This window comes from Nerophis lumbriciformis, linkage group LG28 (genome assembly GCF_033978685.3).
Source record: "Nerophis lumbriciformis linkage group LG28, RoL_Nlum_v2.1, whole genome shotgun sequence".
Taxonomy (NCBI): Eukaryota; Metazoa; Chordata; class Actinopteri; order Syngnathiformes; family Syngnathidae; genus Nerophis; species Nerophis lumbriciformis.
In genome coordinates this window covers 11,151,488-11,176,356 of record NC_084575.2, presented here as the reverse complement: position 1 = coordinate 11,176,356, position 24,869 = coordinate 11,151,488, and the positions used below count along the sequence as shown (strand labels likewise).

General features: G+C 37.7%; 2 protein-coding genes across 5 annotated transcripts in view; one reads left to right on the top strand and one right to left on the bottom strand.

The window, feature by feature from the left end:
• The window catches only part of LOC133570846 (SLIT-ROBO Rho GTPase-activating protein 3-like), a 131,604-nt gene extending 131,201 nt beyond the window's left edge, over positions 1-403 (bottom strand). For all 4 annotated transcript variants that reach the window (XM_061923590.1, XM_061923592.1, XM_061923591.1 and 1 more), the window contains exon 1: positions 21-403. In XM_061923590.1, coding sequence (XP_061779574.1) covers positions 21-87 — 67 coding nt within the window. In that variant the 5' untranslated portion in view covers positions 88-403. The remainder of the gene's footprint in view (positions 1-20) is intronic.
• An 8,243-nt stretch (positions 404-8,646) lies between these two features.
• The window catches only part of ptgis (prostaglandin I2 (prostacyclin) synthase), a 32,763-nt gene continuing 16,540 nt past the window's right edge, over positions 8,647-24,869 (top strand). Inside the window, exons 1-6 of the mRNA XM_061923588.1 lie at positions 8,647-8,786; positions 12,826-12,949; positions 15,425-15,600; positions 15,659-15,799; positions 21,142-21,254; positions 21,318-21,499. Coding sequence (XP_061779572.1) covers positions 8,716-8,786; positions 12,826-12,949; positions 15,425-15,600; positions 15,659-15,799; positions 21,142-21,254; positions 21,318-21,499 — 807 coding nt within the window. The 5' untranslated portion in view covers positions 8,647-8,715. The remainder of the gene's footprint in view (positions 8,787-12,825; positions 12,950-15,424; positions 15,601-15,658; positions 15,800-21,141; positions 21,255-21,317; positions 21,500-24,869) is intronic.

Below are 24,869 nucleotides of genomic sequence, written 5' to 3'. Positions count from 1 at the left end.
AGCGGGCCCGTACAGCTCACCTTTCACTTGGCTTTCATATTCGGCGATGATTTCTTTGTCCTTCTTCGCTCTGGCCTGCGAGGACATGCTGGAAGGTTGGACGAAGGAGGAGGAGGAGGAAGAAGAAGAAGAAGAAGTTTCGGGCTAATTTCAGTTCGTCCTGCGAACTCTTCTCGTCGCCTCGATCAGAGGCCGCGCATCGTCCAAGAAGGACACACAAGTTCGGAGAGGAAGGAAAAGAAGGAAAATGTCCCGTGTTGTCTTTTTGCCGCCTGCTTTTCTTTGTTGCCGTCAAAAGGCGTCGTCGATGCAGAAGAAGATGAAATATCTCACCTCCTTCCACTCGCATTGCAGGGAAACAACATGAACGGAAAGACAATAATGACACAGCTCTCTCCCTCTCTCTCCCTCTCTCTCTCTCTCTCCCTCTCTCTCCCTCCCTCTCTCTCTCTCTCTCCCTCTCTCTCCCTCTCTCTCTCTGGTTGAATGGAAGACTCCTCCCCCTTTTCTTCAGCACACAACCTTCTTGTGCATGATTCATATTTCATCTCCCAATTCCTATGCACCTTTCCATGTGCAACATCACCACAGGACGCGGATGTCAAACTCAAGGCCCGGGGGCTCAGAGCCTGGAAATCTTATTACAAAGCCCAAAATCAGTAAAGTTGCCACGTTGTGTAAATCGTAAATAAAAACAGAATACAATGATTTGCAAATCCTTTTCAACTTATATTCAATTGAATAGACAGCAAAGACAAGATACTTAATGTTCGAACTCAGAAACTTTCATTTTTTTTGTGCAAATAATCATTAACTTAGAATTTAATGGCAGCAACTTATTGCAAAAAAGTTGGCACAGGGGGGCATTTTTACCACTGTGTTACATGGCCTTTCTTTTTAACAACACTCAGTAAAGGTATTGGGAACTGAGGGGACCAATTTTTGAAGTGGATTTCTTTACCATTCTTGCTTGATGTACCATGACGTTGTGGTATTTTAGGCTTCATAATGCACCACACATTTTCAACAGGAGACAGGTATGGCTTGGCATTGTCTTGCTGAAATAAGCAGGGGCGTCCATGATAACGTTGCTTGGATGGCAACATATGTTGCTCCAAAACCTGTATGTGTCATGTCTTGGTGATCATGTTTAGTTTGGCTATGTTCTGTTTGGTTTGTGCACTCTGTCAGTTTCTGTTTTTTCACTCCCTGTTTTGTTTCCATGACTACCAATCAGTTCATCTGTCCTTACGACTCACACACCTGATTCATTTGAACTCACGCACCTGTTTTCAATCACCACGTGACTATTTAAGCCTGTCATTTTCTGTTGGTCGGCCTGGCGACATCACATTCATGCTCTGCACTTTTGACACGCTGCTTACTCTGTCCAGGTCGTAGTTCATGCTGCTCTTTTCTTGTCACGTAAGTTTTTTGTTTATTCAAGCCTCTGTTTTGTACCTCCGCTGTGAGCGCCTTTTTTTTTGTTCCTTTTTTTGTCCATAGTTCGGCCTTTGTGCGAGTTTTTGTTTTTATAGCCAAGTTTTGTACTTCCGCCCTTGTGCGCGCCTTTTGTTTATTCCTTTTTTGAGTGTTGAAATTAAATATGTATTTAACTTCACGCCATGTTTGGTCCAAATCCTTTGCACATCAGGAAAACAAACCACGCCAAAGTCCAAGTCTTGACAGTATGTACTTTTCAGCATTAATGGTGCCTTCACAGATGTGTAAGTTACCCATGTCTTGGGCACTTATACACCCCCATACCATCACAGATGCTGGCTTTTCAACTTTACGCTTATAACAGACCGGATGGTTCTGTTCCTCTTTGGTCCGGAGGACACGACGTCCACAGTTTCCAAAAACAATTTGAAATGTGGACTTGTCAGACCACAGAACACTTTTCTACTTTGCATCAGTCCATCTTGCCGCCGGCATTTCTGGGTGTTGTTGATAAATGGCTTTTGCTTTGCATAGTAGAGTTTTTAATTTGCACTTACTGATGTAGCAACCAACTGTAGTGACTGGCAGTGGTTTTCTGAAGTGTTCCTGAGCCCATGTGGTGATATCCTTTACGCACTGATGTCGCTTTTTGATGCAGTACCGCCTGAGGAATCGAAGGTCCGTAATATCTTCGCTTACGTGCAGTGATTTCTCCAGATTCTCTGAACCTTTTGATGATATTACGGACCGTAGTTGGTGAAATCCCTAAATTCCTTGCAATAGCTCGTTGAGAAATGTTGTTCTTAAACTGTTCAACAATTTGCTCACGCATTTGTTGACAAAGTGGTGACCCTCGCTCCATCCTTGTTTGTGAATGACTGAGCATTTCATGGAAGCTGCTTTTATACCCAATCATGGCACCCACCTGTTCCCAATTAGCCTGTTCACCTGTGGGATGTTCCAAATAAGTGTTTGATGAGCATTCCTCAACTTTCTCAGTCTTTTTTGCCATTTGTGCCAGCTTTTTCGAAACATGTTGCAGGCATCAAATTCCAAATGAGCTAATATTTGCAAAAAATTAAAACGTTTTCCAGTTCGAACATTAAATATCTCGTCTTTGCAGTCTATTCAATTGAATATAGGTTGAAAAGGATTTGCAAATATTTGTATTCTGTTTTTATTTACCACTTACACAACGTGCCAACTTCACTGGTTTTGGGTTTTGTAGTTAAATGTATCCTTTTCTACTTAATGCGTTCATCCTTTCCATTTCGACAGAAAAAACATACACATACTGCATGCAATTGGAAATTGGGAAGGGATTCATATGCCTCCGTTCCTGGGTGGCTCTAGCATGAGAGGAAGGTGGGGGTTAATCATTCTGCAATGCAGTCTGCTGAAAATGATGGAAAGCGCCACTCTACATGGCAACTGACGGTGTGGTCAAAGGAATGGAATTGCCACAAAACACATGTTAAGATATTCAACAATCTACTGCTGTCTGGCAGCTAAAGTGGATGGTGCACCCCCCACAATTCGTCACGATTCACGTGTCAGGTAAAAAGTCACAAATGAGGCCACATGAATCCCCTTCCTACAGTATATTTTTATTCCATATTATCTAATAATGTAACACATATCATATTAACAGACATTACAAAATGTTTGTCTTTTTTTTTTTTTTTAATAATTAATGTATTAATCAATCCAACACAACAATACACAACAATACTGTAATAATGCAATCCAATTCCAAAACCAAACCCAACCCAGCAACATTCAGTACAGCAATAAACAGAGCAATTGAGCGCAATTGAGGACACACAAACATGACACGGAACAATCTAAAAGTAGTGAGACAAAATGAATATTATCAACAACAGTATCAATATTAGTAACAATTTCTACATAGCAGTGATTAGAAATCCCTCAATGATATTATCATTACAAACATTAATAAATGTTTTTTTTTTTTTTATTTATTTACAAAATGTTTTTCTTGAAATTAAAATAAATCCTCAAATATAATCTTGACTTAAATCTGTAATAATAATGTTAGTTACATTTGTATGCATTTAGGTTGGAAAGTAGTTATAATCTGTGATAATAATGAACTATTAGTTTTGTGTTTCCTAATAGTGTCACAAATATTAAATGATCATACATTAGAACCTTTTTTGTTAACATAAAAATAAATACCTGATTGACATACAGTATAATTTCATCACCAAGTATTAAATTGTACATTGTAAAAATTACAATAGATTTTACGGTAAAAAGAAAAAACTGTCTTCGGTTGTCTTAATTTTACTTTTAAAAACACAGTCGTACCGTTTTTCTATTTACAATAATACCTTTCAAAAACAATAAACATCGATTTTACGATGAAAAACTGTCGGCTCTTTTAATTTTACCGTAAAAAAACAACGGTACCATTTTTCCATTTACAGTAATGTGCTGTAAAAGAAAAAAACACAACAACTTCTACGATAAAATTCTGGCAACTGAGCTGTGGGTCTATACGTTTCTTATACAAGCTCTGTAAAAAAATATATAACGATCAAATTCAATTTTTTTTATAATTTAATGAAGTGAATCCTGTACATTTATGTTCATTAATACTCAGTGTTGCAAGTGGCCCTCTGAGGGCAGCCATGACTGTGATGTGACCCCTGCCGTAGAACATAAAAATAATATGTTCCAGGGTCAAACTGTGGCCATCACAAAAATGAGTTCACATTTGCCGTTTATTGCTGTGGTTTAACTCTGACGAGCAACAAAAACAAGTTATTGGACACATCATTCTACTACGTCTGCTAAATAGTTTCATGTGTTTTACTGTCTGCTTGAGAATAATAATCATGAATCACAAGTGATGTGTGCTTGTTTGGAAGAAAAACTGCAATTTTAAAAGCAATATTTGTAAACGGCGAGAGAGAGAGCATTGTAGTTCGCACTTAAGATGCGATTTAAAAGGCTTTTTCCTTGTTATTTAAACTTCTCAGTTTGCATGAAATATTTCTGCTTCATCAGGTGGCGACTTGTCCAGGGTGTACCCCTCCTTACGCCCGAATGCAGCTTGAATGGGCTCCAACCCCCAGCCCTCCGACCCCGAGAGGGACAAGCAGTAGGAAGTGGCGTTTTAGCAGTAAGTCCTAAAAAACAGCAACACACTCTTGTCAGATAGCGCAGTGTTTTTCAACCACTGTGCCGCGGCACACTAGTGTGCCGTGAGATACAGTCTGGTGTGCCGTGGGAGATTATCTAGTTTCACCTATTTGGGTTAAAGATTTTATTTGCAAACCAGTAATTATAATCTGCAAATGATGTGTTGTTGTTGAGTGTCGGTGCTGTCTAGAGCTCGGCAGAGTAACCGTGTAATACTCTTCCATATCAGTAGGTGGCAGCCGGTAGCTAATTGCTTTGTAGATGTCGGAAACAGCTAGAGGCACAGTGCAGGTAAAAAAGTGTCTAATGTTTAAACCAAATTAAACAAAAGGTGAGTGCCCCAAAGAAAAGGCATTGAGGCTTAGGGATGGCTATGCAGAACAAAACTAAAACTGAACTGGCTACAAAGTAAACAAAAACAGAATGCTGGACGACAGCAAAGACTTACTGATTTGACTTCATTAAATTATAAATGGATTTTGTTTCCATTTATACCCCCATTATTTACTTTTTACTTTTTACTTTTTACTTTTTAAATTCGATTTCAATTTTGTACACTGCTGCTGGAATTTTAATTTTCCTGGGGGAACTCTCCTGAAGGAATCAATAAAGTACTATCTATCTTACTGTGGAGCAAAGAAGGCGTCCACAATGTACATCCATACATGACATGACAATCAACAATGTTCCCACAAAGAAGGATAAAAACAACCGAAATATTCTTGATTGCTAAAACAAAGTAGATGCGGGAAAAATTGCTCAAAGGAAGGAAGACCTGAAACTGCTACAGGAAAATACCAAAAAAAGACAAAAAAGACACCAGAATAGGAGCGCAAGACAAGAACTAAAACACTACACAGAGGAAAACAGCAAAAAACTCAAAATAAGTCACGGCATGATGTTACAGGTCGTGACAGTACACCTACTTTGAGACAAGAGCTACAGTGATGCATGGTTGGTTATGTTTTAAAGTCATATCCAACAATTGCGACAACAACTTTTTACTGTCAACTGAGTTTCGTTTGTAATGATTTCTGCTGGTGGTGTGCTCCGGATTTTTTCAACGCAAAAAATGTGCATTGGCTCAAGTCTGAGATAGAGGATCTTTAACTGGAATTGCGCTTCTCTTTTCACTTTTGTAGCATTCAATTAATCATTTAGAATTCTTTTTAACGTGGCGTGGCCTTTGTGAGTTAATGCCAAACATTTAAAGGGGAACATTATCACCAGACCTATGTAAGCGTCAATATATACTTTGACGTTGCAGAAAAAAGACCATATATTTTTTTTAACCGTTTTCCGAACTCTAAATGGGTGAATTTTGGCGAATTAAACGCCTTTCTATTATTCGCTCACGGAGCGATGACGTCACAAGGTGACGTCACATCGGGAAGCAATCCGCCATTTTCTCACTTTCGTCGGTGTGTTGTCGGAGGGTGTAACAACATGAACGGGGACGGTGGCCCAAAGATACGAAAGTGGCAAGAAATTGGACGAAATTTGTTCAAAATACAAGGGTGTGGGGAAAGCCGACGAAATGGTCAGTCGTTTGTTCCGCACACTTTACCGACGAAAGCTATGCTACGACAGAGATGGCAAGAATGTGTGGATATCCTGCGACACTCAAAGCAGATGCATTTCCAACGATAAAGTCAAAGAAATCTGCCGCCAGACCCCCATTGAATCTGCCGGAGTGTGTGAGCTATTCAGGGACAAAGTACCTCGGTAGGATGGCAAGCAACGGCGGCAGTTTGTTCCCGCAGACGAGCGAGCTAAACCCCCTGGATGTCTTGGCTCACACCGTCCCTTATGTCACCGAAGATGATCAAGAGAAGAATATCGACCCTAGCTTCCCTGGCCTGCTGACATCAACTCCAAAACTGGACAGATCAGCTTTCAGGAAAAGAGCGCGGATGAGGGTATGTCTACAGAATATATTAATTGATGAAAACTTTATTCATTACTGTGTTTACCAATAATTTGGCTTAAAAACATTTATTTTTTTCAATCATTCGAGTACATTCAAGCAGTCTTGTGTAATGCAGTATTTTGTGTCTATTTAGGTATGGTTAACCTGGGTGCTGAAATCGTGGAAAAATATATGTTCTTAGCGCGCCTGAAATGGGCTGTCTGCACTCTCAAAGTGCATGTTGTTGCCAAATGTATTTCATATGCTGTAAACCTAGTTCATAGTTGTTAGTAATGATCTTATCAGACAGCGTTAAGCCGCTGAAATCCGAGTCTGAATCCGAGCTAATGTCGCTGTACCTTGCTGTTCTATCCGCCATGTTTGTTTGTATTGGCATCACTGTGTGACGTCACAGGAAAATGGACGGGTGTATATAACGATGGTTAAAATCAGGCACTTTGAAGCTTTTTTTAGGGATATTGCGTGATGGGTAAAATTTTAAAAAAAAACTTCAAAAAATAGAATAAGCCACTGGGAACTGATTTTTAATGGTTTTAACCCTTCTCAATCAATCAATCTTTATTTATATAGCCCTAAATCACAAGTGTCTCAAAGGGCTGCACAAGCCACAACGACATCCTCGGTACAAAGCCCACATACGGGCAAGGAAAAACTCACCCCAGTGGGACGTCGATGTGAATGACTATGAGAAACCTTGGAGAGGACCGCATATGTGGGTAACCCCCCCCCTCTAGGGGAGACCGAAAGCAATGGATGTCGAGTGGGTCTGACATAATATTGTGAGAGTCCAGTCCATAGTGGATCCAACATAATAGTAAGAGTCCAGTCCATAGTGGGGCCAGCAGGACACCATCCCGAGCGGAGACGGGTCAGCAGCGCAGAGATGTTCCCAGCCGATGCACAGGCGAGCGGTCCACCCCGGATCCCGACTCTGGACAGCCAGCACTTCATCCATGGCCACCGGACCTGTGCCCCCCCCCTCAAGGAAAAGGGGAGCAGAGGAGAAAAGAAAAGAAACGGCAGATCAACTGGTCTAACAGGGGGGCTATTTAAAGGCTAGAGTATACAAATGAGTTTTAAGATGGGACTTAAATGCTTCTACTGAGGTAGCATCTCTAATTGTTACCGGGAGGGCATTCCATAGTACTGGAGCCCGAATAGAAAACGCTCTATAGCCCGCAGACTTTTTTTGGGCTCTGGGAATCACTAATAAGCCGGAGTTCTTTGAACGCAGATTTCTTGCCGGGACATATGGTACAATGCAATCGACAAGATAGGACGGAGCTAGACCGTGTAGTATTTTATACGTAAGTAGTAAAACCTTAAAGTCACATCTTAAGTGCACAGGAAGCCAGTGCAGGTGAGCCAGTATAGGCGTAATATGATCAAACTTTCTTGTTCTTGTCAAAAGTCTAGCAGCCGCATTTTGTACCAACTGTAATTTTTTAATGCTAGACATAGGGAGACCCGAAAATAATACGTTACAGTAGTCGAGACGAGACGTAACGAACGCATGAATAATGATCTCAGCGTCGCTAGTGGATAAAATAGAACGAATTTTAGCGATATTACGGAGATGAAAGAAGGCCGTTTTAGTAACACTCTTCTTCTGAATTTGTGATAATGTTCCCCTTTAAAGTGACTCAATAAAAGAATACAAAATGTTGGCTGGTCTTAGGCCTTTATTCTGAAAGTCCTTTGCTGCCCTCTGCTGGCGAAGTGCACACACGGCACCCATCTCTGCACTGTTGGCCTGTGAAAGAAGCTTTTATAAATCTGTAGCTTCTCATACAGTCACAGCACATGGAAATAAACTAAAACGTCGCTAGGATACTATTTCATGTTTCAGTAGTGTGTCATGAAGTATTCACACGTTCACGTCTTTAGTCACGTTGATGCCTAAAAATAGTGTTTGACGGCAAGAAACCTGCGTGTCTGAACAGCAACCCTCAAGTGCGCTCACCTGGATGATGTCACCGCTGTGAAATGCACACGCTGAAAGCAAGATGTCATCTACTGTCGTTGTTCTTTGGAAGCATTTGTTCAGGAAGTGCGTTACAGTTGTGTAACAACATGTTGGCATCAGCGGGCCGCACCTTTCCACGCCTCCAACGAAAGGCATAAAAGTCAGTTAGCTGTGTAATGGAGGACTAAGCCATCAGAACGTGTCAGACATGCCATGGATGCTATTTTCACTGCTCATATTTCTGCTCCTGCTTGTCTTCCTTTACTGTCGTCGCACAAGGTAAGTCATAATTTATCGTTTATAAACTTCTAGCAATATGATTTTTGGAGCTGTAAGCTGATAAACACGGATGAACCTACAAGTTCTAGCGCTAACTCAATTTAATGACTGAATTACTGCTGAATTACTTCCGCAGTAAAAACATAGATTTATCTGAAAGTTGGTATTTTACAAATAAACATCATTTAATGTCGTGTCTGGTAAAGTTTGAGCAAACTCTGAACATAAGTGTGAACAGTAATGTTAGCATTGATGCTATCTTAGCTTTAACATTACGCAAATATACAGGATGCTATTTATCTTGTCACATGCTAAAGTATCATTAAAATGATTGTATAGCTGTTATTTTATTTAAAAACATCTCATAAACAATCATAAGTTATTATTTTAACCTTCTAGAAATGTGTTATTGAAGCTATGAGCTAAAAAAAAATAGAGATAAAGTGCAATATCATGTGAGCGCTAACTCAATTTAATGGCTGAAAATGGTGTGAGCGGCAAACTAACAGTGAATTAAAACCACAATATCAACAGATTTCTCTGAAAATTGGTATATTAAAAATAAACAATTTAATGTCGTGTCTGGTAAAGTTTGAGCAAACTCTGAACATAAGTGTGAACAGTAATGTTAGCATTGATGCTAGCTTAGATTTAACATTATGCAAGCTCAATTGTGCAGCATGCTCTTTATCTTGTCACACGCTAAAGCAGTGGTTTTCAACCTTTTTTCAGCCAAGGCACATTTTTCGTGTTGAAAAAATGCGGAGGCACCCCACCAGCGGGAATCATTAAAAAACAAAAAACAGTTGACAGTAAAAAGTCGTTGTCGCAATTGTTGGATATGACTTTAAAGCATAACCAAGCATGCATCACTATAGCTCTTGTCTCAAAGTAGGTGTACTGTCACAACCTGTCACATCACACCCTGACTTATATTGAGGTTTTTGCTGTTTTCCTGTGCTTAGTGTTTTAGTTATTGTCTTGCGCTCCTATTTTGGTGTCTTTTTCTCTCTTTTTTTTGGTATTTTCTTGTAGCAGTTTCATGTCGTCCTTTAAGCGATATTTCCCGCATCTACTTTGTTTTAGCAATCAAGAATATTACAGTTGTTTGTATCCGTCTTTGTGAGGACATTGTTGATTGTCGTGTCATGTTCGGATGTACATTGCATTTGCTCCACAGTAAGTCTTTGCTGTCGTCCAGCATTCTGTTTTTGTTTACTTTGTAGCCAGTTCAGTGCATAGCCTTCCCTACGCTTTAATGCCTTTTCTTAGGGGCACTCACCTTTTGTTTATATAGACAGCACAGACACTCAACAACAACACATCATTTGCAGACTATAATTACTGGTTTGCAAAAAAGATTTTTAACCCAAATAGGTGAAATTAGATCATCTCCCACGGCACACCAGACTGTATCTCACGGCACACAAGTGTGCCACGGCACAGTGGTTGAAAAACACTGTGCTAAAGTATAATTAAAATGATTGTATAGCTGTTATTTTTATCTTTTTTTAAATCTCATAAACAATCATACAGTCATAAGTTATTTTAACCCTCGAGAAATGTGTTATTGAAGCTATGAGCTAAAAAGGAGAGAAAAAGTGCAATATCAGCGAGCTAACTCAAATTAATGGCTGAAAATGATGTTAAAGGCTAACTAACAGTGAATTAAATCCGGAATATAAACAGATTTCTCTGAAAATTGGTACTTTACAAATAAACATCATTTAATGTAGTGTCTAGTAATGTTTGAGCAAACTCTGAACATAATTTTTATGGAACAGTAATTATAGCATTGATGCTAACTTAGCTTTAACATTACGCAAGCTCAAATGTACAGGATGCTATTTATCTTGTCACATGCTAAAGTATCATTAAAATGATTGTTTCGCTGTTATTTTATTTTTTCTAAATCTCATAAACAATCATACAGTCATGAGTTATTTTACCCTTTAGAAATGTGTTATTGAAGCTATGAGCTAAAAGAGAGAGAAAAAGTGCAATATCAGCGAGCTAACTCAAATTAATGGCTGAAAATGATGTGAAAGACTAACTAACAGTTAATTAAATCCGGAATTTAAACAGATTTCTCTGAAAATTGGTACTTTACAAATAAACATCATTTAATGTAGTGTCTAGTAACGTTTGAGCAAACTCTGAACATAACTTTTATGTAACAGTAATATTAGCATTGATGCTAGCTTAGCTTTAACATTACGCAAGCTCAAATGTACAGGATGCTATTTATCTTGTCACATGCTAAATTATCATTAAAATGATTGTTTCGTTGTTATATTAGTTTAAAAAAACCTCATAAACAATCATACCGTACATTCATAAGTTATTATTTTAACCATCTAGAAATGTGTTATTGAAGCTATGAGCTAAAAAAGAGAGAACAAGTGCAATATCAAGCGAGCGCTAACTCAATTTAATGGCTGAAAATGATGTGAAAGGCTAACTAACAGTGAATTAAATCCAGAATATAAACAGATTTCTCTGAAAATTGGTACTTTACAAATAAACATAATTTAATTTAGTGTCTGGTAACGTTTGAGCAAACTCTAAACATAACTGTGAACAGTAATGTTAGCGTTGATGGTTCCACAATGCCTACATTTCTTAACCGATTCAAACGATTCCAACACCAACCAATTCAGCTCATTCAGTACATTCATGCTATTTAAAAAAAAATCAAAAATTAACAGGAAATTCCCATTGAAAAGAATGGAACATTCTTTAAAGTTCCTCAATTGGCGGTCCTAAGAGTTTGCTAGCCCTTTACCTGTTACTTTCCGAATGTTAGTGCTAATGTTTGCGTGGTGCCGATTTACGCAAGCATTTTAGCCAATTTTGTACGTTTCAAACAAAATATTCATGGATTTCGTTACTTGGTGCCATCTTAGAACTATGCTAGCTGTTCCTCTGTTACCATTCTAATGTTAGCATGCTAACTTTTTATACCAGCATTTTAGCTAGTTTTGTACTTTTTAACCTAATGAACATGGTTTTCGATACATGTTAGCTGTTCCACTGCAAATGTTAGCATGCTAACATTTTAGCTAATTTTGTACATTTTAACCTAATAATCACTGATTTTGTTGCTTTAAACAATGTTAGAAATGTGCTAACTGTTCCCCTGTTAGCATGCTAACTTTTTATACTAGCATTTTAGCTAGTTTTGTACTTTTTAACCTAATGAACATGGTTTTGGATACATGTTTGCTGTTCCGCTGCTATCATTAGCAAAAAAATGCTAGCATGCTAACATTTTAGCTAATTTTGTACATTTTAACCTAATAATCACTGATTTTGTTGCTTTAAGCCATGTTAGAAATGTGCTAGCTGTTCCCCTGTTAGCATGGTAAATGTTTATGCCAGCATATTAGCTAATAGGGTATATTTAGAGAAAAAATATATAGATTATGTTACTTTGTAAACTCTTGAACTTTACCAACCGTTAGCATTTCAAGATTCATACTACATTTCAGGACAGCCTATGCTCTTCACCTCTAAAACCATTTTAACCTTTAAACTATTTCAGCTTTCAAACCATTTCTATATTCCACTACAATTTCAGTTTAAATTTAAAAGTTAAAGTACCACTGATAGTCACACACACACACACCAGGTGTGGTGAAATTACCCTCTGCATTTGACCCATCCCCTTGTTCCACCCCCTGGGAGGTGAGGGAAGCAGTGAGCAGCAGGTGATTTAACCCCCAATTCCGTCAGCTCTTCAACATTTAAACCATTTCAATATTCAAACCAATTCAACATTCATCATACATTTAAATAGCATTTTAGTCAGCGTCAGCTTTTCAACATTTGAAACGTTTTAACATTCAAACTATTATTACATGAATTCTACATTCCATCACCTGAAGGAATCAATAAAGTACTATCTATCTATCTATCTATCTATCTATCTATCTATCTATCTAACAGCATTTCAGTTCAGCTTCAGCATTGTAGCATTCACATGCAATTTGTACATACATTCCTTCATCTAGTTGTTTTTATTCTTTGCATCACACAGAAGGAAAAATGAGCCACCTTTGGACAAAGGATTTATTCCATGGTTGGGACACGCGTTGGCCTTCAGGAGAGACACAGCAAAGTTTCTGTCTGAAATGAAAGACAAACATGGCGACGTGTTTACAGTAAGTATTTACAGTACAATAACATTACATGTGCATGTATACATGTAGTAAGTGATAAAATTATGAGAAATTGTGGAAATATATGAAAAAAAAACACCCATATTAATGTAATACATTGTATTGTATATGATATTATTTCGATGTTTAGCCATTTAGCTTAATAAATAATAACAATATTAGTTTACGCAACATTGATGTTTTCTCTGACACAAATGAAGCACTATATCAAACAAATATTTCAAAAGAATTTCGTTACTAATGTGGAATATGACGTACAAACATGCATAAATCAAATTAAAATAGTAAACAATAACTTTACTGAAGTCCATCAAGAAAGTGTTTGGTTATTAGTGATTTGTTATTTGGTAGTTGGCATTAGTTATTTGGTATTGTTGTGAGTTATTGTGATTAGTTAATAGTAGAGATGTCCGATAATGGCTTTTTTGCCAATATCCGATATTCCGATATTGTCTAACTCTTAATTACCGATTCCGATATCAATCGATACCGATATATACAGTCGTGGAATTAACACATTATTATGCCTAATTTTGTTGTGATGCCCCGCTGGATGCATTAAACAATGTAACTTTACCATGAATTGATTAACGTGGACCCCGACTTAAACAAGTTGAAAAACTTATTGGGGTGTTACCATTTAGTGGTCAATTGTTCGGAATATGTACTGTACCGTGCAATCTACTAATACAAGTTGCAATCAATCAATCAAAAACAGAGTTTTCCAAAATAAAAGAACAACTTCAACTCCACTTATGGAAAAAAGTGCCAACATGGCACTGCCATATTTATTATTGAAGTTACAAAGTTTTTTTTAACATGCATCAAAACAGCAGCTTGGAATTTGGGACATGCTCTCCCTGAGATAATCCTAATACCCACTACAACTATGGGAAATACTATACTTTGACTTTCACAAAGTGCATTATTGTTTTTAAACATGCCTCAAAACAACAGCTACAAAAACAATGAAGGCACACAGCTTCAGTCCAGAGTATACTAGAGCATACTTGCCAACCTTGAGACCTCCGAATTCGGGAGATGGGGGTGGGAGTGTTTCGGGAGATTTTCGGAAGGGGCACTGAAATTCGGGAGTCTCCCGGGAAAATCGGGAGGTTGAAACCGACACCGATAATTTCCGATATTACTGTCAAGACTTGGTCCTTGGTGTTTGCTTTTCCGGAAGGCAACGGAAAGTTGACTCGGGCGAGACGGGAATGTGAGTACATCTTTTATTTTTACAATAAAAAAAACGAACAAACAAAAGGCGCTCACAGTGGAGGTACAAAACTTGGCTATAAACACAAAACTTGCACAAAGGCAGAAACTATGAACAATGAAACTCAAACACTAACATTAATCAACAAAAACTTACTTGGCATGGACTAAAGGAGCAGCATGAACGATGGACATGAAACAAAGTGTCAGGAATGTGCAGAGCATAAATGTGGTGTCGCCAGGCTGACCGACAGAAAAAGAAAAGCTTAAATAACACAGACATGATTAACGAAAACAGGTGCGTGACTCAAAACGTGAAACAGGTGCGTGACGTGACAGGTGAAAACTAATGGGTTGCTATGGAAACAAAACAAGGGAGTGAACAACCAGAAACTAAAGAGTCCAATAACTAAACAAAACAAAACATGACTAAAACAAAACATGATTACACAGACATGACAATTACATTTTAAAGCATTTTACGGCCGATATTATTGGCAGGCCAATATTATCGGACATCTCTAGTTAATAGTTATTACTTATTTGGTTTTAGTTATTGTGATTAGGTATTTGTGATTAGTTATTATTAGTGACTAGTGATTTGGTATTAGTTTTAGGCATTATTTATTAGTGATTATGTGTTACTTATTAGTTGTTAGTGATGATGGCGTAGTAGGGTTAATTGATTAGTGACGAGTTATTTTGTATTAGTAATTCGGTATTAGTTATTCATTAGTAGTTATTGTGATAAGTTATTATTGTTTGGATATTAGTGATTATTTTTTAGGTTTTAGTTATTAAATGGGTTATACTTTTATAGCGCTTTTCTACCTTCAAGGTACTCAAAGTGTGTTGACACTATTTCCACATTCACTCATTCACACACACATTCACACACTGATTGCGGGAGCTACCATGCAAGGCGCGAGCCACGACCCATCAGGAGTCAAGGGTGAAGTGCCTTGCTCAAGGGCACAACGGACGTGACTAGGTTGGTAGAAGCTGGGGGTCGAACCAGGAACCCTCAGGTTGCTGGCACGGCCACTCTCCCAACACGCGCCACGCCGTTGGGAGATTGATTAGTTATTGGTTATCAGTGATTCCTTATTAATTACCAGTTATTAGTGATTAGTTATTAGATGAGTTATTATTTAGTGATCAGTTATTAGTTATTGCTAAACTCTTCTACTGTAAGAACAACAAGCACAAGCCTGAGACTGATGTGTGTGCGTGTGTTAGGTGTGTGTTGCCGGTCATTACGTGACAGTCCTGTTGGATCCAAACTCCTTCGACGAGGTGATGAAGGACAACGTCCACCTGAAAGTGAGCCGCCAGCGACAGCAGCTGATGGAAAATGTGTTTGGTGTTTGTCTGCCCAACATGGAGGCGTCAGCTGAGAAGACCTTCATGAAACAGTAAGGCAGGATTTATCTTCTGAAAACATAATCATTCACACGGGTGTGTTCCTTCAAGACACTTTCAAGGTGTCCACCTGGACCAGTTGGATGCTTCTATGAGTGCTCACCTGCAGGAGCTGATCTTGCATCATCAGTGCAACCAATCAGAGTGGAGACGAGATGGACTCTTCAGCCTCTGCTACAGCCTCCTGTTCAGGTGAGCAGCACATGCAAACGTAAACACATCAGAATACATGTTTTAGCGAAGGGAATCATACTAAGAGAAGTAATTTGCTCCAAAGTCAAACCAGCACCATCATAAAACCGTTTGTACCCACATTATAAATATACTATAATATATCAGTATATATGATATACTGTATATATAATATGTAGGGATGTCCGATATTATCGGCCGATAAATGCGTTAAAATGTAATATCGGAAATTATTGGAATCGTTTTTTTTTTTATTATCGGTATCGGTATCGTTTATTTTATTTTATTTTTTTATTTTATTAAATCAACATAAAAAACACAAGATACACTTACAATAAGTGCACCAACCCAAAAAACCTCCCTCCCCCATTCACACAAAAGGGTTGTTTCTTTCTGTTATTAATATTCTGGTTCCCACATTATATATCAATATATATCAATACAGTCTGCAAGGGATACAGTCCGTAAGCACACATGATTGTGCGTGCTGCTGGTCCACTAATAGTACTAACCTTTAACAGTTAATTTTTTTACTCATTTTCATTAATTACTAGTTTCTATGTAACTGTTTTTATATTGTTTTACTTCCTTTTTTTATTCAATAATTTTTTTTAAATTTATTTATCTTATTTTATTAATTTTTTTAAAAAGTACCTTATCTTCACCATACCTGGTTGTCCAAATTAGGCATAATAATAATGTGTTAATTCCACGACTGCATACATCTGTTGATATCGGTATCGGTAATTAAAGAGTTGGACAATATTGGAATATCGGCAAAAAGCCATTATCGGACATCCCTAATAATATGTAAATATTACATATATGTTTTATTTTATATTGCTACTACGGTACATTTTTAGTCTACTTTATGCCTGCATTATCCTTTCCATCCTTACACTTTCCATCCTTTGTAACTGAGCTACTGTGTGGAATAATTTCCCTTGTGGATCATTAAAGTTTGTCTAAGTCTAGGTCTAATTTCAACATTCATAATTGTCAGTGTAATGTGTCAAAAGAAATTAACCGCTGCACATCAAACTTGAAACAATACACTTTCTACTCACCATTAACAAAGAGGGAAGAGAGTATTTTCACAGCTTTAAGATATAACACTTTAGATCCCGATTTAGCCAACTGTTTTTGTTTTATTGTCCCTCTGTATATTCTAAAAAATATATACCGGTAATTATTAATAGGTTGATTGGCAACACTAAATTGGCCCTAGTGTGGGAATGTGAGTGTGAATGTTGTCTGTCTGTCTGTGTTGGCCCTGTGATGAGGTGGTGAATTGTCCAGGGTGTACCCCGAATGCAGCTGAGATAGGCTCCAGCACCCCCCGTGACCCCAAAAGGGGCAAGCGGTAGAAAATGGATGGATGGATAGTATGTATTTATATAGGTTGAATGGCAACACTAAATTGGCCCGAGTGTGGGAATGTTGTCTGTCTATCTGTGTTGACCCTGTGATGAGGTGGCGACTTGTCCAGGGTGTACCCCAACTTTCGCCCGAGTGCAGCTGGGATAGGCTCCAGCACCCCCCGCGAACCCGAATGGGATAAGTGGTAGTAAATGTATGGATGTATTTTGATATTACTCTCATTATAACACAAAGCTAAGACGTGGATTGACCTACATTGTATTGCTTTTAACAAAGTGGACAACATCAAAGAGGTCTTTTTAGGGCCCGCATGGTCCCTTGTTTAAGGACTCCCAAAGGGAGTCCTTATACAATGGGACATAAGGACCTATTGAATTTGTAAGGTTTTATTCTTTATTCTTTATTCTTCCGCCGCCACATTAAACTGTAATTTGACCCACTTAACATGCTTCAAAACTCACCATATTTTACCCACACATCAGGACCTGCGAAAATTGCCTTTTTTTTAAAAAAACGAACCACAAAACTCAAAATTGCACTCTAGCGCCCCCTAGGAAAAAAAAAAACTAGACTGCCTGTAACTCCCACTAGAAAGGTCGGAGAGACATGAAACAAAAACCTCTATGTAGGTCTGACTTAGACCTACATTTCATAATAGTACATTTTCGGGCTAAAATCAACAGGAAGTTGGCAATTCCCCCTTCAAGACAAAAAAGTACTAAAAACAGTCACTTTTGCCTCTTTGAGCTGTAATTTGACCCCCTTAACATGCTTCAAAACTCACCAAACTGAACGCACACATCAGGACTGGCAAAAAGTGTGATCTAATAAAAAAACCTAACCCCAAATCTCAAAATTGTGCTCTAGCGCAATTTTTTAATAAAACGCACAAAAAACTGCTCCTCGAATGAAAAAACTGACAAAACTGCCTGTAACTCCCACTGGGAAGGTCGGAGAGACATGAAACAAAAACCTCTATGTAGGTCTCACTTAGACCTACATTTCATAAATTGACAACCCCCAGCAAAAATCAACAGGAAGTTTGCTATTCCCCCTTCAAAACAAATTTTTTGTAAAAACCGGTCACCTTCCTTCAAAAACTATCTCCTCTGAGCGCGTTTGTCGTTTCGGCTTCAAACTAACACAGGAGAGAGATTAAACCCTTGTGTATAAAACAACAGAACAGCGTTTTAATACCTGCTCCGGTTTTGATTTTATGACCCTTCAAAGACCCGCTGCGCTGATGCTGCTGCGCTGCTGTTTTTTTAAGATGGCTGCTTAAAAGCAGGAAGCACCAGCGTGCCCACACAATGCAGACAAGGTAGGTACACTAGACAAAAGTATTGGGGCACTTATGACTACCACCGGACAAAAGTATTGGGACACTTAGGCCGAAAACTGGACAAAAGTATTGGGAGACTTAGGCCGAAAACTGGACAAAAGTATTGGGACACTTGGGACTGCAACTTGACAAAAGTATTGGGACACTTGGGACTAAAACTGGACAAAAGTATTGGGACACTTAGGACTAGCACCTGCCAAATACCCGGGCCCGACCAACGCTGCTTGCAGCTTTAATTTTTTTTAATTATTATTAAGTCAACATAAAAAACCCAAGATACATTTACAGTTAGTGCACCAACCCAAAGACCCTCCCTCCCCCCGTACCTCCTCCCCCATTCTCACTCATTCACACTCATTCACACAAAAGGGTTGTTTCCTTCTGTCATTAATATTGTGGTTCCTACATTATATATCAATATATATCAATACAGTCTGCAAGGGATACAGTCCGTGAAGCACATATGATTGTGCGTGCTGCTGGTCCACTAATAATACTAACTTTTAACAGTTAATTTGACTAATTTTCATTAATTACAAGTTTCTATGTAGTTGTTTTTATTTTATTTTAGTTTCTTTTTTGACCAAGAAAATGTTTTTTTTATTTTCAATAAAGGACATAATCTTCACCAGACCAGGTTGTCAATGAAATTCGATTGTTTAAAGGGTTCTTAAAACCAGATCCAGTCCAGATTATGTCCAGGTCGGGCTCAGCAACACACACCTTCATTTATGTACACTCAAATTAGGGAACACAACAACAGATTGCATATGATCTATAAACAAAATTACATTTTCAAAATAAGCATTTGAGAACTTCCCATCTATTTTTATGTTTTTGGGCATAATTATCGGTTTCAACCATATAACTTTCTTAAGTTAAGAAATGCTGAATACATGTTTTAAAGAAAGTAATACTAAGTGAATATCCATTTTTGGCCTTCAAAATAAACCTTTCACCGAGTACTATAATTAAATTGACTAAATCATGACTGTCAATGAACTCTCCTAAAGAAACAGAAACCACATCAAGCTTCATAAACAAACCAATCCTTAAACACATTTTTTCAACTTCAAAGAGGTCTTTGCAAGCTTCAGTTTTTTGAATACAAAAGTCCTGGATTAGGTTAGATTTGATCTGATGAGATTCAATGAGATGAGATTTAATTCGATGAATTAGATGAGATTATATAAAATGAGGTGATTATGAGATTGAATGAGATGAGATGGTTATAAAATGAGATGATTATGAGATGAGATGGAATTAAATAAAATGAGATGAGACAAGATTAGATGAGATGAGATGAGACAAGATTAGATGAGATGAGATTTAATTTGAATTCATTTGATGAGATGAGATTTGATTTGTTTTGATCAGATGAGATTCGATTTTATGAGATGAGATGATTATGAGATGGAATGAGATGAGATTACATAAAATGAGATGATTATGAGATGAGATGGCATTAAATGACATGAGATTTGATGAGACAAGATTAGATGAGATGAGATTTAATTTGAATTCATTAGATGAGATGAGATTTGATTTGTTTTGCGTTGATCAGAAGAGATTCAATATTATGAGATGAGATGATTATGTGATGAGATGGAATGAGATGAGATGATTATAAAATGAGATTATATGATTATGAGATGAGATGATTATGAGATGAGATGAGATAAGATTTGATGAGATGAGATTTGATGATTATGAGATGAGATGATTATGAGATGGAATGAGATGAGATGATTATGAGATGAGATTATATGATTATGAGCTGAGATGAGATAAGATTTGATGAGATGAGATTTGATGATTATGAGATGAGATGATTATGAGATGGAATGAGATGAGATGAGATGATTATAAGATGAGCTGATTGTGAGATGAGATGATTATGAGATGAGATAGAATGAGATGAGATGATTATGAGATGAGATTATATGATTATGAGATGAGATGAGATGATTATGAGATGAGATGATATGAGTATGAGATGATTATGAGATGAGATAAGATAAGATTTGATGAGATGACATGGGATGAGATGAGATGACTATGAGATAAGATGAGACAAGATTTGATGAGATGAGATTTGATGATTATGAGATGAGATGATTATCAATCAATCAATCAATCAATGTTTATTTATATAGCCCTAAATCACAAGTGTCTCAAAGGGCTGCACAAGCCACAACGACATTATGAGATGGAATGAGATGAGATGAGATGATTATGAGATGGAATGAGATGAGATGAGATGATTATAAGATGAGCTGATTATGAGATGAGATGGAATGAGATGACATGATTATGAGATGAGATTATATGATTATGAGATGAGTATGGGATGAGATGATATGAGTATGAGATGATTATGAGATGAGATAAGATAAGATTTGATGAGATGAGATGACTATGAGATGAGAGGAGATAAGATTTAATGAGATGAGATTTGATGATTATGAGATGGAATGAGATGAGATGAGCTGATTATGAGATGATTATGAGATGAGATGAGATACGATTTGATGAGATGAGCTTTGATGAGATGACATGGGATGAGATGAGATGAGATGAGGACCTACTGTAGATGCTGACTGCTGGTGTTGCTGTGCAGAGCTGGATACCTCTCACTGTTTGAGAACAAAAAGAACGTCAATGAAGTCTACCAAGAGTTCCGCAAGTTTGACCAACTTCTCTCCAAAATGGCTCGTCGCTCGCTGGAAGGAAGTAAGTCGCTTCTCCAAAAGTCAGATCGACTTTGACTGCGGATTAATGCCGACTGTGCGACAGATGAGAGCGAGACGATCTTGTCGTCACGGCGACGACTGTGGGAGCTTCTGTCTCGGACGGAGAACGGAGGGCGGGACGAGCGAAAATCCTGGCAGGACAAGTACCAGCACTTCCTGCAGGAGGAGGGCGTCAATGATGAGATGCAGACCAAAGCAGTGCTGATGCAGCTGTGGACCACTCAGGTCATTTTCTTCTTCTTTGTTCTTCTTCATTCTTCTTCTTCTACATCCTTCTTCTTCATTCTTCTTTGTTCTTTATTCTTATCCTTAAATTTCATTCTTCATCCTTCTTCTTCCCTGTTCTTCCTTCTTTTCCTATTTATTCCTTCTTCTTGACTCTTCTTGATTCTTCATTCTCCTTCATCCTTCTTACTTCTTCATCCTTCTCCTTTGTTATTTTTCATTCTTCTTCTTTCTTCTTCATTCTTGATTCTATTTTATTCTTATTCCTTCTTCTTCTTTCTTGTTTATTCTTATTCCTTCTTCTTCTTTCTTCATCCTTCTTGTTTATTCTTATTCCTTCTTCTTTAATCGTCCTTCTTTTTCCTTCTTCTTACTAGTTCTTCATTCATTTTTCCTCTTCTTTCTACTTCTTTATTCTTCTTGGTTTTTCTTTCTCCATCATCCTTCTTCTTTCTTCCTTTTTTCTTTTTTCATCCTTCTCCTTCGTTCTTCTTCATTCTTATTCCTTCTTCTTGATTCTGTTCCCTTCATCTTCGTTCTACATCCTTCTTCATTCTCCTTCTTTCTTCATTCTCCTTCCTTCTTCTTTATAATTCTTCCTTCTATTTCATTCTTCGTCCTTCTTCTTCCTCCTTTTTCCTATTTATTCCTTCTTCTTAATTCTTCATTCTCCATCGTCCTTCTTCATCCTTCTCCTTTGTTCGTCTTCATTCTTCTTCTTTCTTCTTGATTCTTTTTTATTCTTCTTCCTTCTTCTTTCTACATCCTTCTTTTTCCTTCTTCTTACTTGTTCTTCATTGTTCTTTGCTCTTCTTCCTTCTTCTTCCTACTTCGTCATTCTTCTTGGTTTTTCATTCTCCATCTTCATTCTTATTCCTTCGTCTTGATTCTGTTTCCTTCTTTTTCCGTCTTCTTCCTTGTTCTTCATTCTTCTTTCTTCTTCTGCCTTATTCCCTGCAAAAAATCATTTAGACTGTAAAAAAAATATCTGTTGATTTTATGGTAAAAAAAAACAAACTGGCGACTCAGTTGGCAAAATTTCACGTACAAAATAACATCTGTACCTTTTTTAAAATGTATTGTAATTTTACATTAAAAAATTACATATATTCAGTCATTCAGTGTGAACTTCACCATATATTTTGTGGTCAAATTCAGATTACTGAGCTGCAAGTTTTTTTTGTTTTTTGTTTTTTTTTAACCGTAAAATCTACAAATATATTTGATTTACAGTTTATGCTTCCAACTCTGTGGCAACAGTTTGTAGGAAGGTCATTTTTCTTGTGTCCTAGTGGACAAAACAAGGTTCATAAAAGGTATGATTGGGTGACTTGGTATGGAACAACATCAGTGCTCTTTGACACACTGAAAACATGTCTTAAAAAGTCAATATTTTCAATACTGCAAGTCTCAATAAACATCCATCATCCTCCCAATGACCCAAATCTTAATGATATATACAGTACGTGATATATATCCAGTCGCGATCAAAAGTTTTCATACACTTGTAAAGAACATAATGTCATGGCAAAAAGTGAGCTGTTTGGCCACAATACCCAGCAATATGTTTGGAGATGAAATGGTGAGACCTTTAATCCCAGGAACACCATCCTATTGTCAAGCATGGTGGTGGTAGTATTATGCTCTGGGCCTGTTTTGCTGCCAATGGAACTGGTGCTTTAAATGAGACAATGAAAAAGGAGGATTACCTCCAAATTATTCAGGACAACCTAAAATCATCAGCCCGGAGGTTGGGTCTTGGGCGCAGTTGGGTGTTCCAACAGGACAATGACCCCGAACACAAGTCAAAAGTGGTAAAGGAATGGCTAAATCAGGCTAGAATTAAGGTTTTAGAATGGCCTTCCCAAAGTCCTGACTTAAACGTGTGGACAATGCTGAAGAAACAAGTCCATGTCAGAAAACCAACAAATTTAGCTGAACTGCACCACATTTGTCAAGAAGAGTGGTCAGAAATTCAACCAGAAGCTTGCCAGAAGCTTGTGCATGGCTACCAAAAGCGCCTTATTGCAGTGAAACTTGCCAAGGGACATGTAAGCAAATATTAACATTGCTGTATGTATACTTTTGACCCAGCAGATTTGGTCACATTTTCAGTAGACCCATAATCAATTCATTAAAGAACCAAACTTCATGAATGTTTTTTGTGACCAACAAGTATGTGCTCCAATCACTCTATCACAAAACAATAAGAGTTGTAGAAATTATTGGAAACTCAAGACAGCCATGACATTATGTTCTTTACAAGTGTATGTAAACTTTTGATCGTGACTGTATGTATATATATATATATATATATATATATATATATATATATATATATATATATATATATATATATATATATATATATATAGTATAATGTATGTATTATGATGTAAAATGTGCATCAATGACATTACAGTTGTCATACATTGCGAGACCCGAGATATACTTACTTCATTTTTTATGTCATGTAATGTTACCTTACTGAAATATTCTAAAACCAACCAAACATGTTTACCTGGCAGTGATTGATTTCTATGTGTATTGTGCTTTGTTACTTTGGATAAAAAGGCAATTAAATATGTCACTGTTCTGAAAAGGAAAGTGTAGTATGCGCATGGTGCTGTGTATGTTTTGTGTATTGTGTAGCTGCTAGTCTTGGAGATCAGATTATTGTTAAACCATAATAGCAAAAATTATACACCTGAACATCAGGACACTCCAGACTCCAAACTGTCTGTTTAAACTTCACGCTGTTTAGCAAACAAAAGCCAAGCAGGTTCCTCGACAGCCGTTACTGCACTGTAAAAACATGCAAGAACATGTTTTACTTTGGATCCTGTGACCTCACAATAAAATAACAATTGTGCTTGCAAGAGCAAATATTCCTTCTTTATAATAAACTAAACACACTATTTTGCTCTAGTCATTGTTCCAGTTTTTGCTTGTAATCCTTCATACAACCTCCTGATCTTATATTTAAGATCCCGCTGGACTCTTCTCAGCTCTTCCTTGTGTCCTGAAGTAAAAGCCCTCTTCTTCTCGTTCAGTAGGGCCTTTAGCTCAGTGGTGGCCCAGGGTTTGTTGTTGGGAAAACACCAGACCATCTTGGAGGGCACAGTGTCTTCCACACAGAAGTTTAGGTGTTCCGTGATTCACTCAGTCAAACTGTCGATGTATCCATGTGGGCTACAGAGTACATCCCAGTCTGTGGTATCGAAACAGTCCCTCAATTGCTCTCATGCCTCCTCTGTCCACTTCATCACACTTCTTCTTTGTGGTGGTTGTTTTAGTGTGGCAGAAGATGAACACGGTTGTGCTGAGAGCGCCCAAGACATGCCCACAGTGGCACTGACAATGCGAGAGT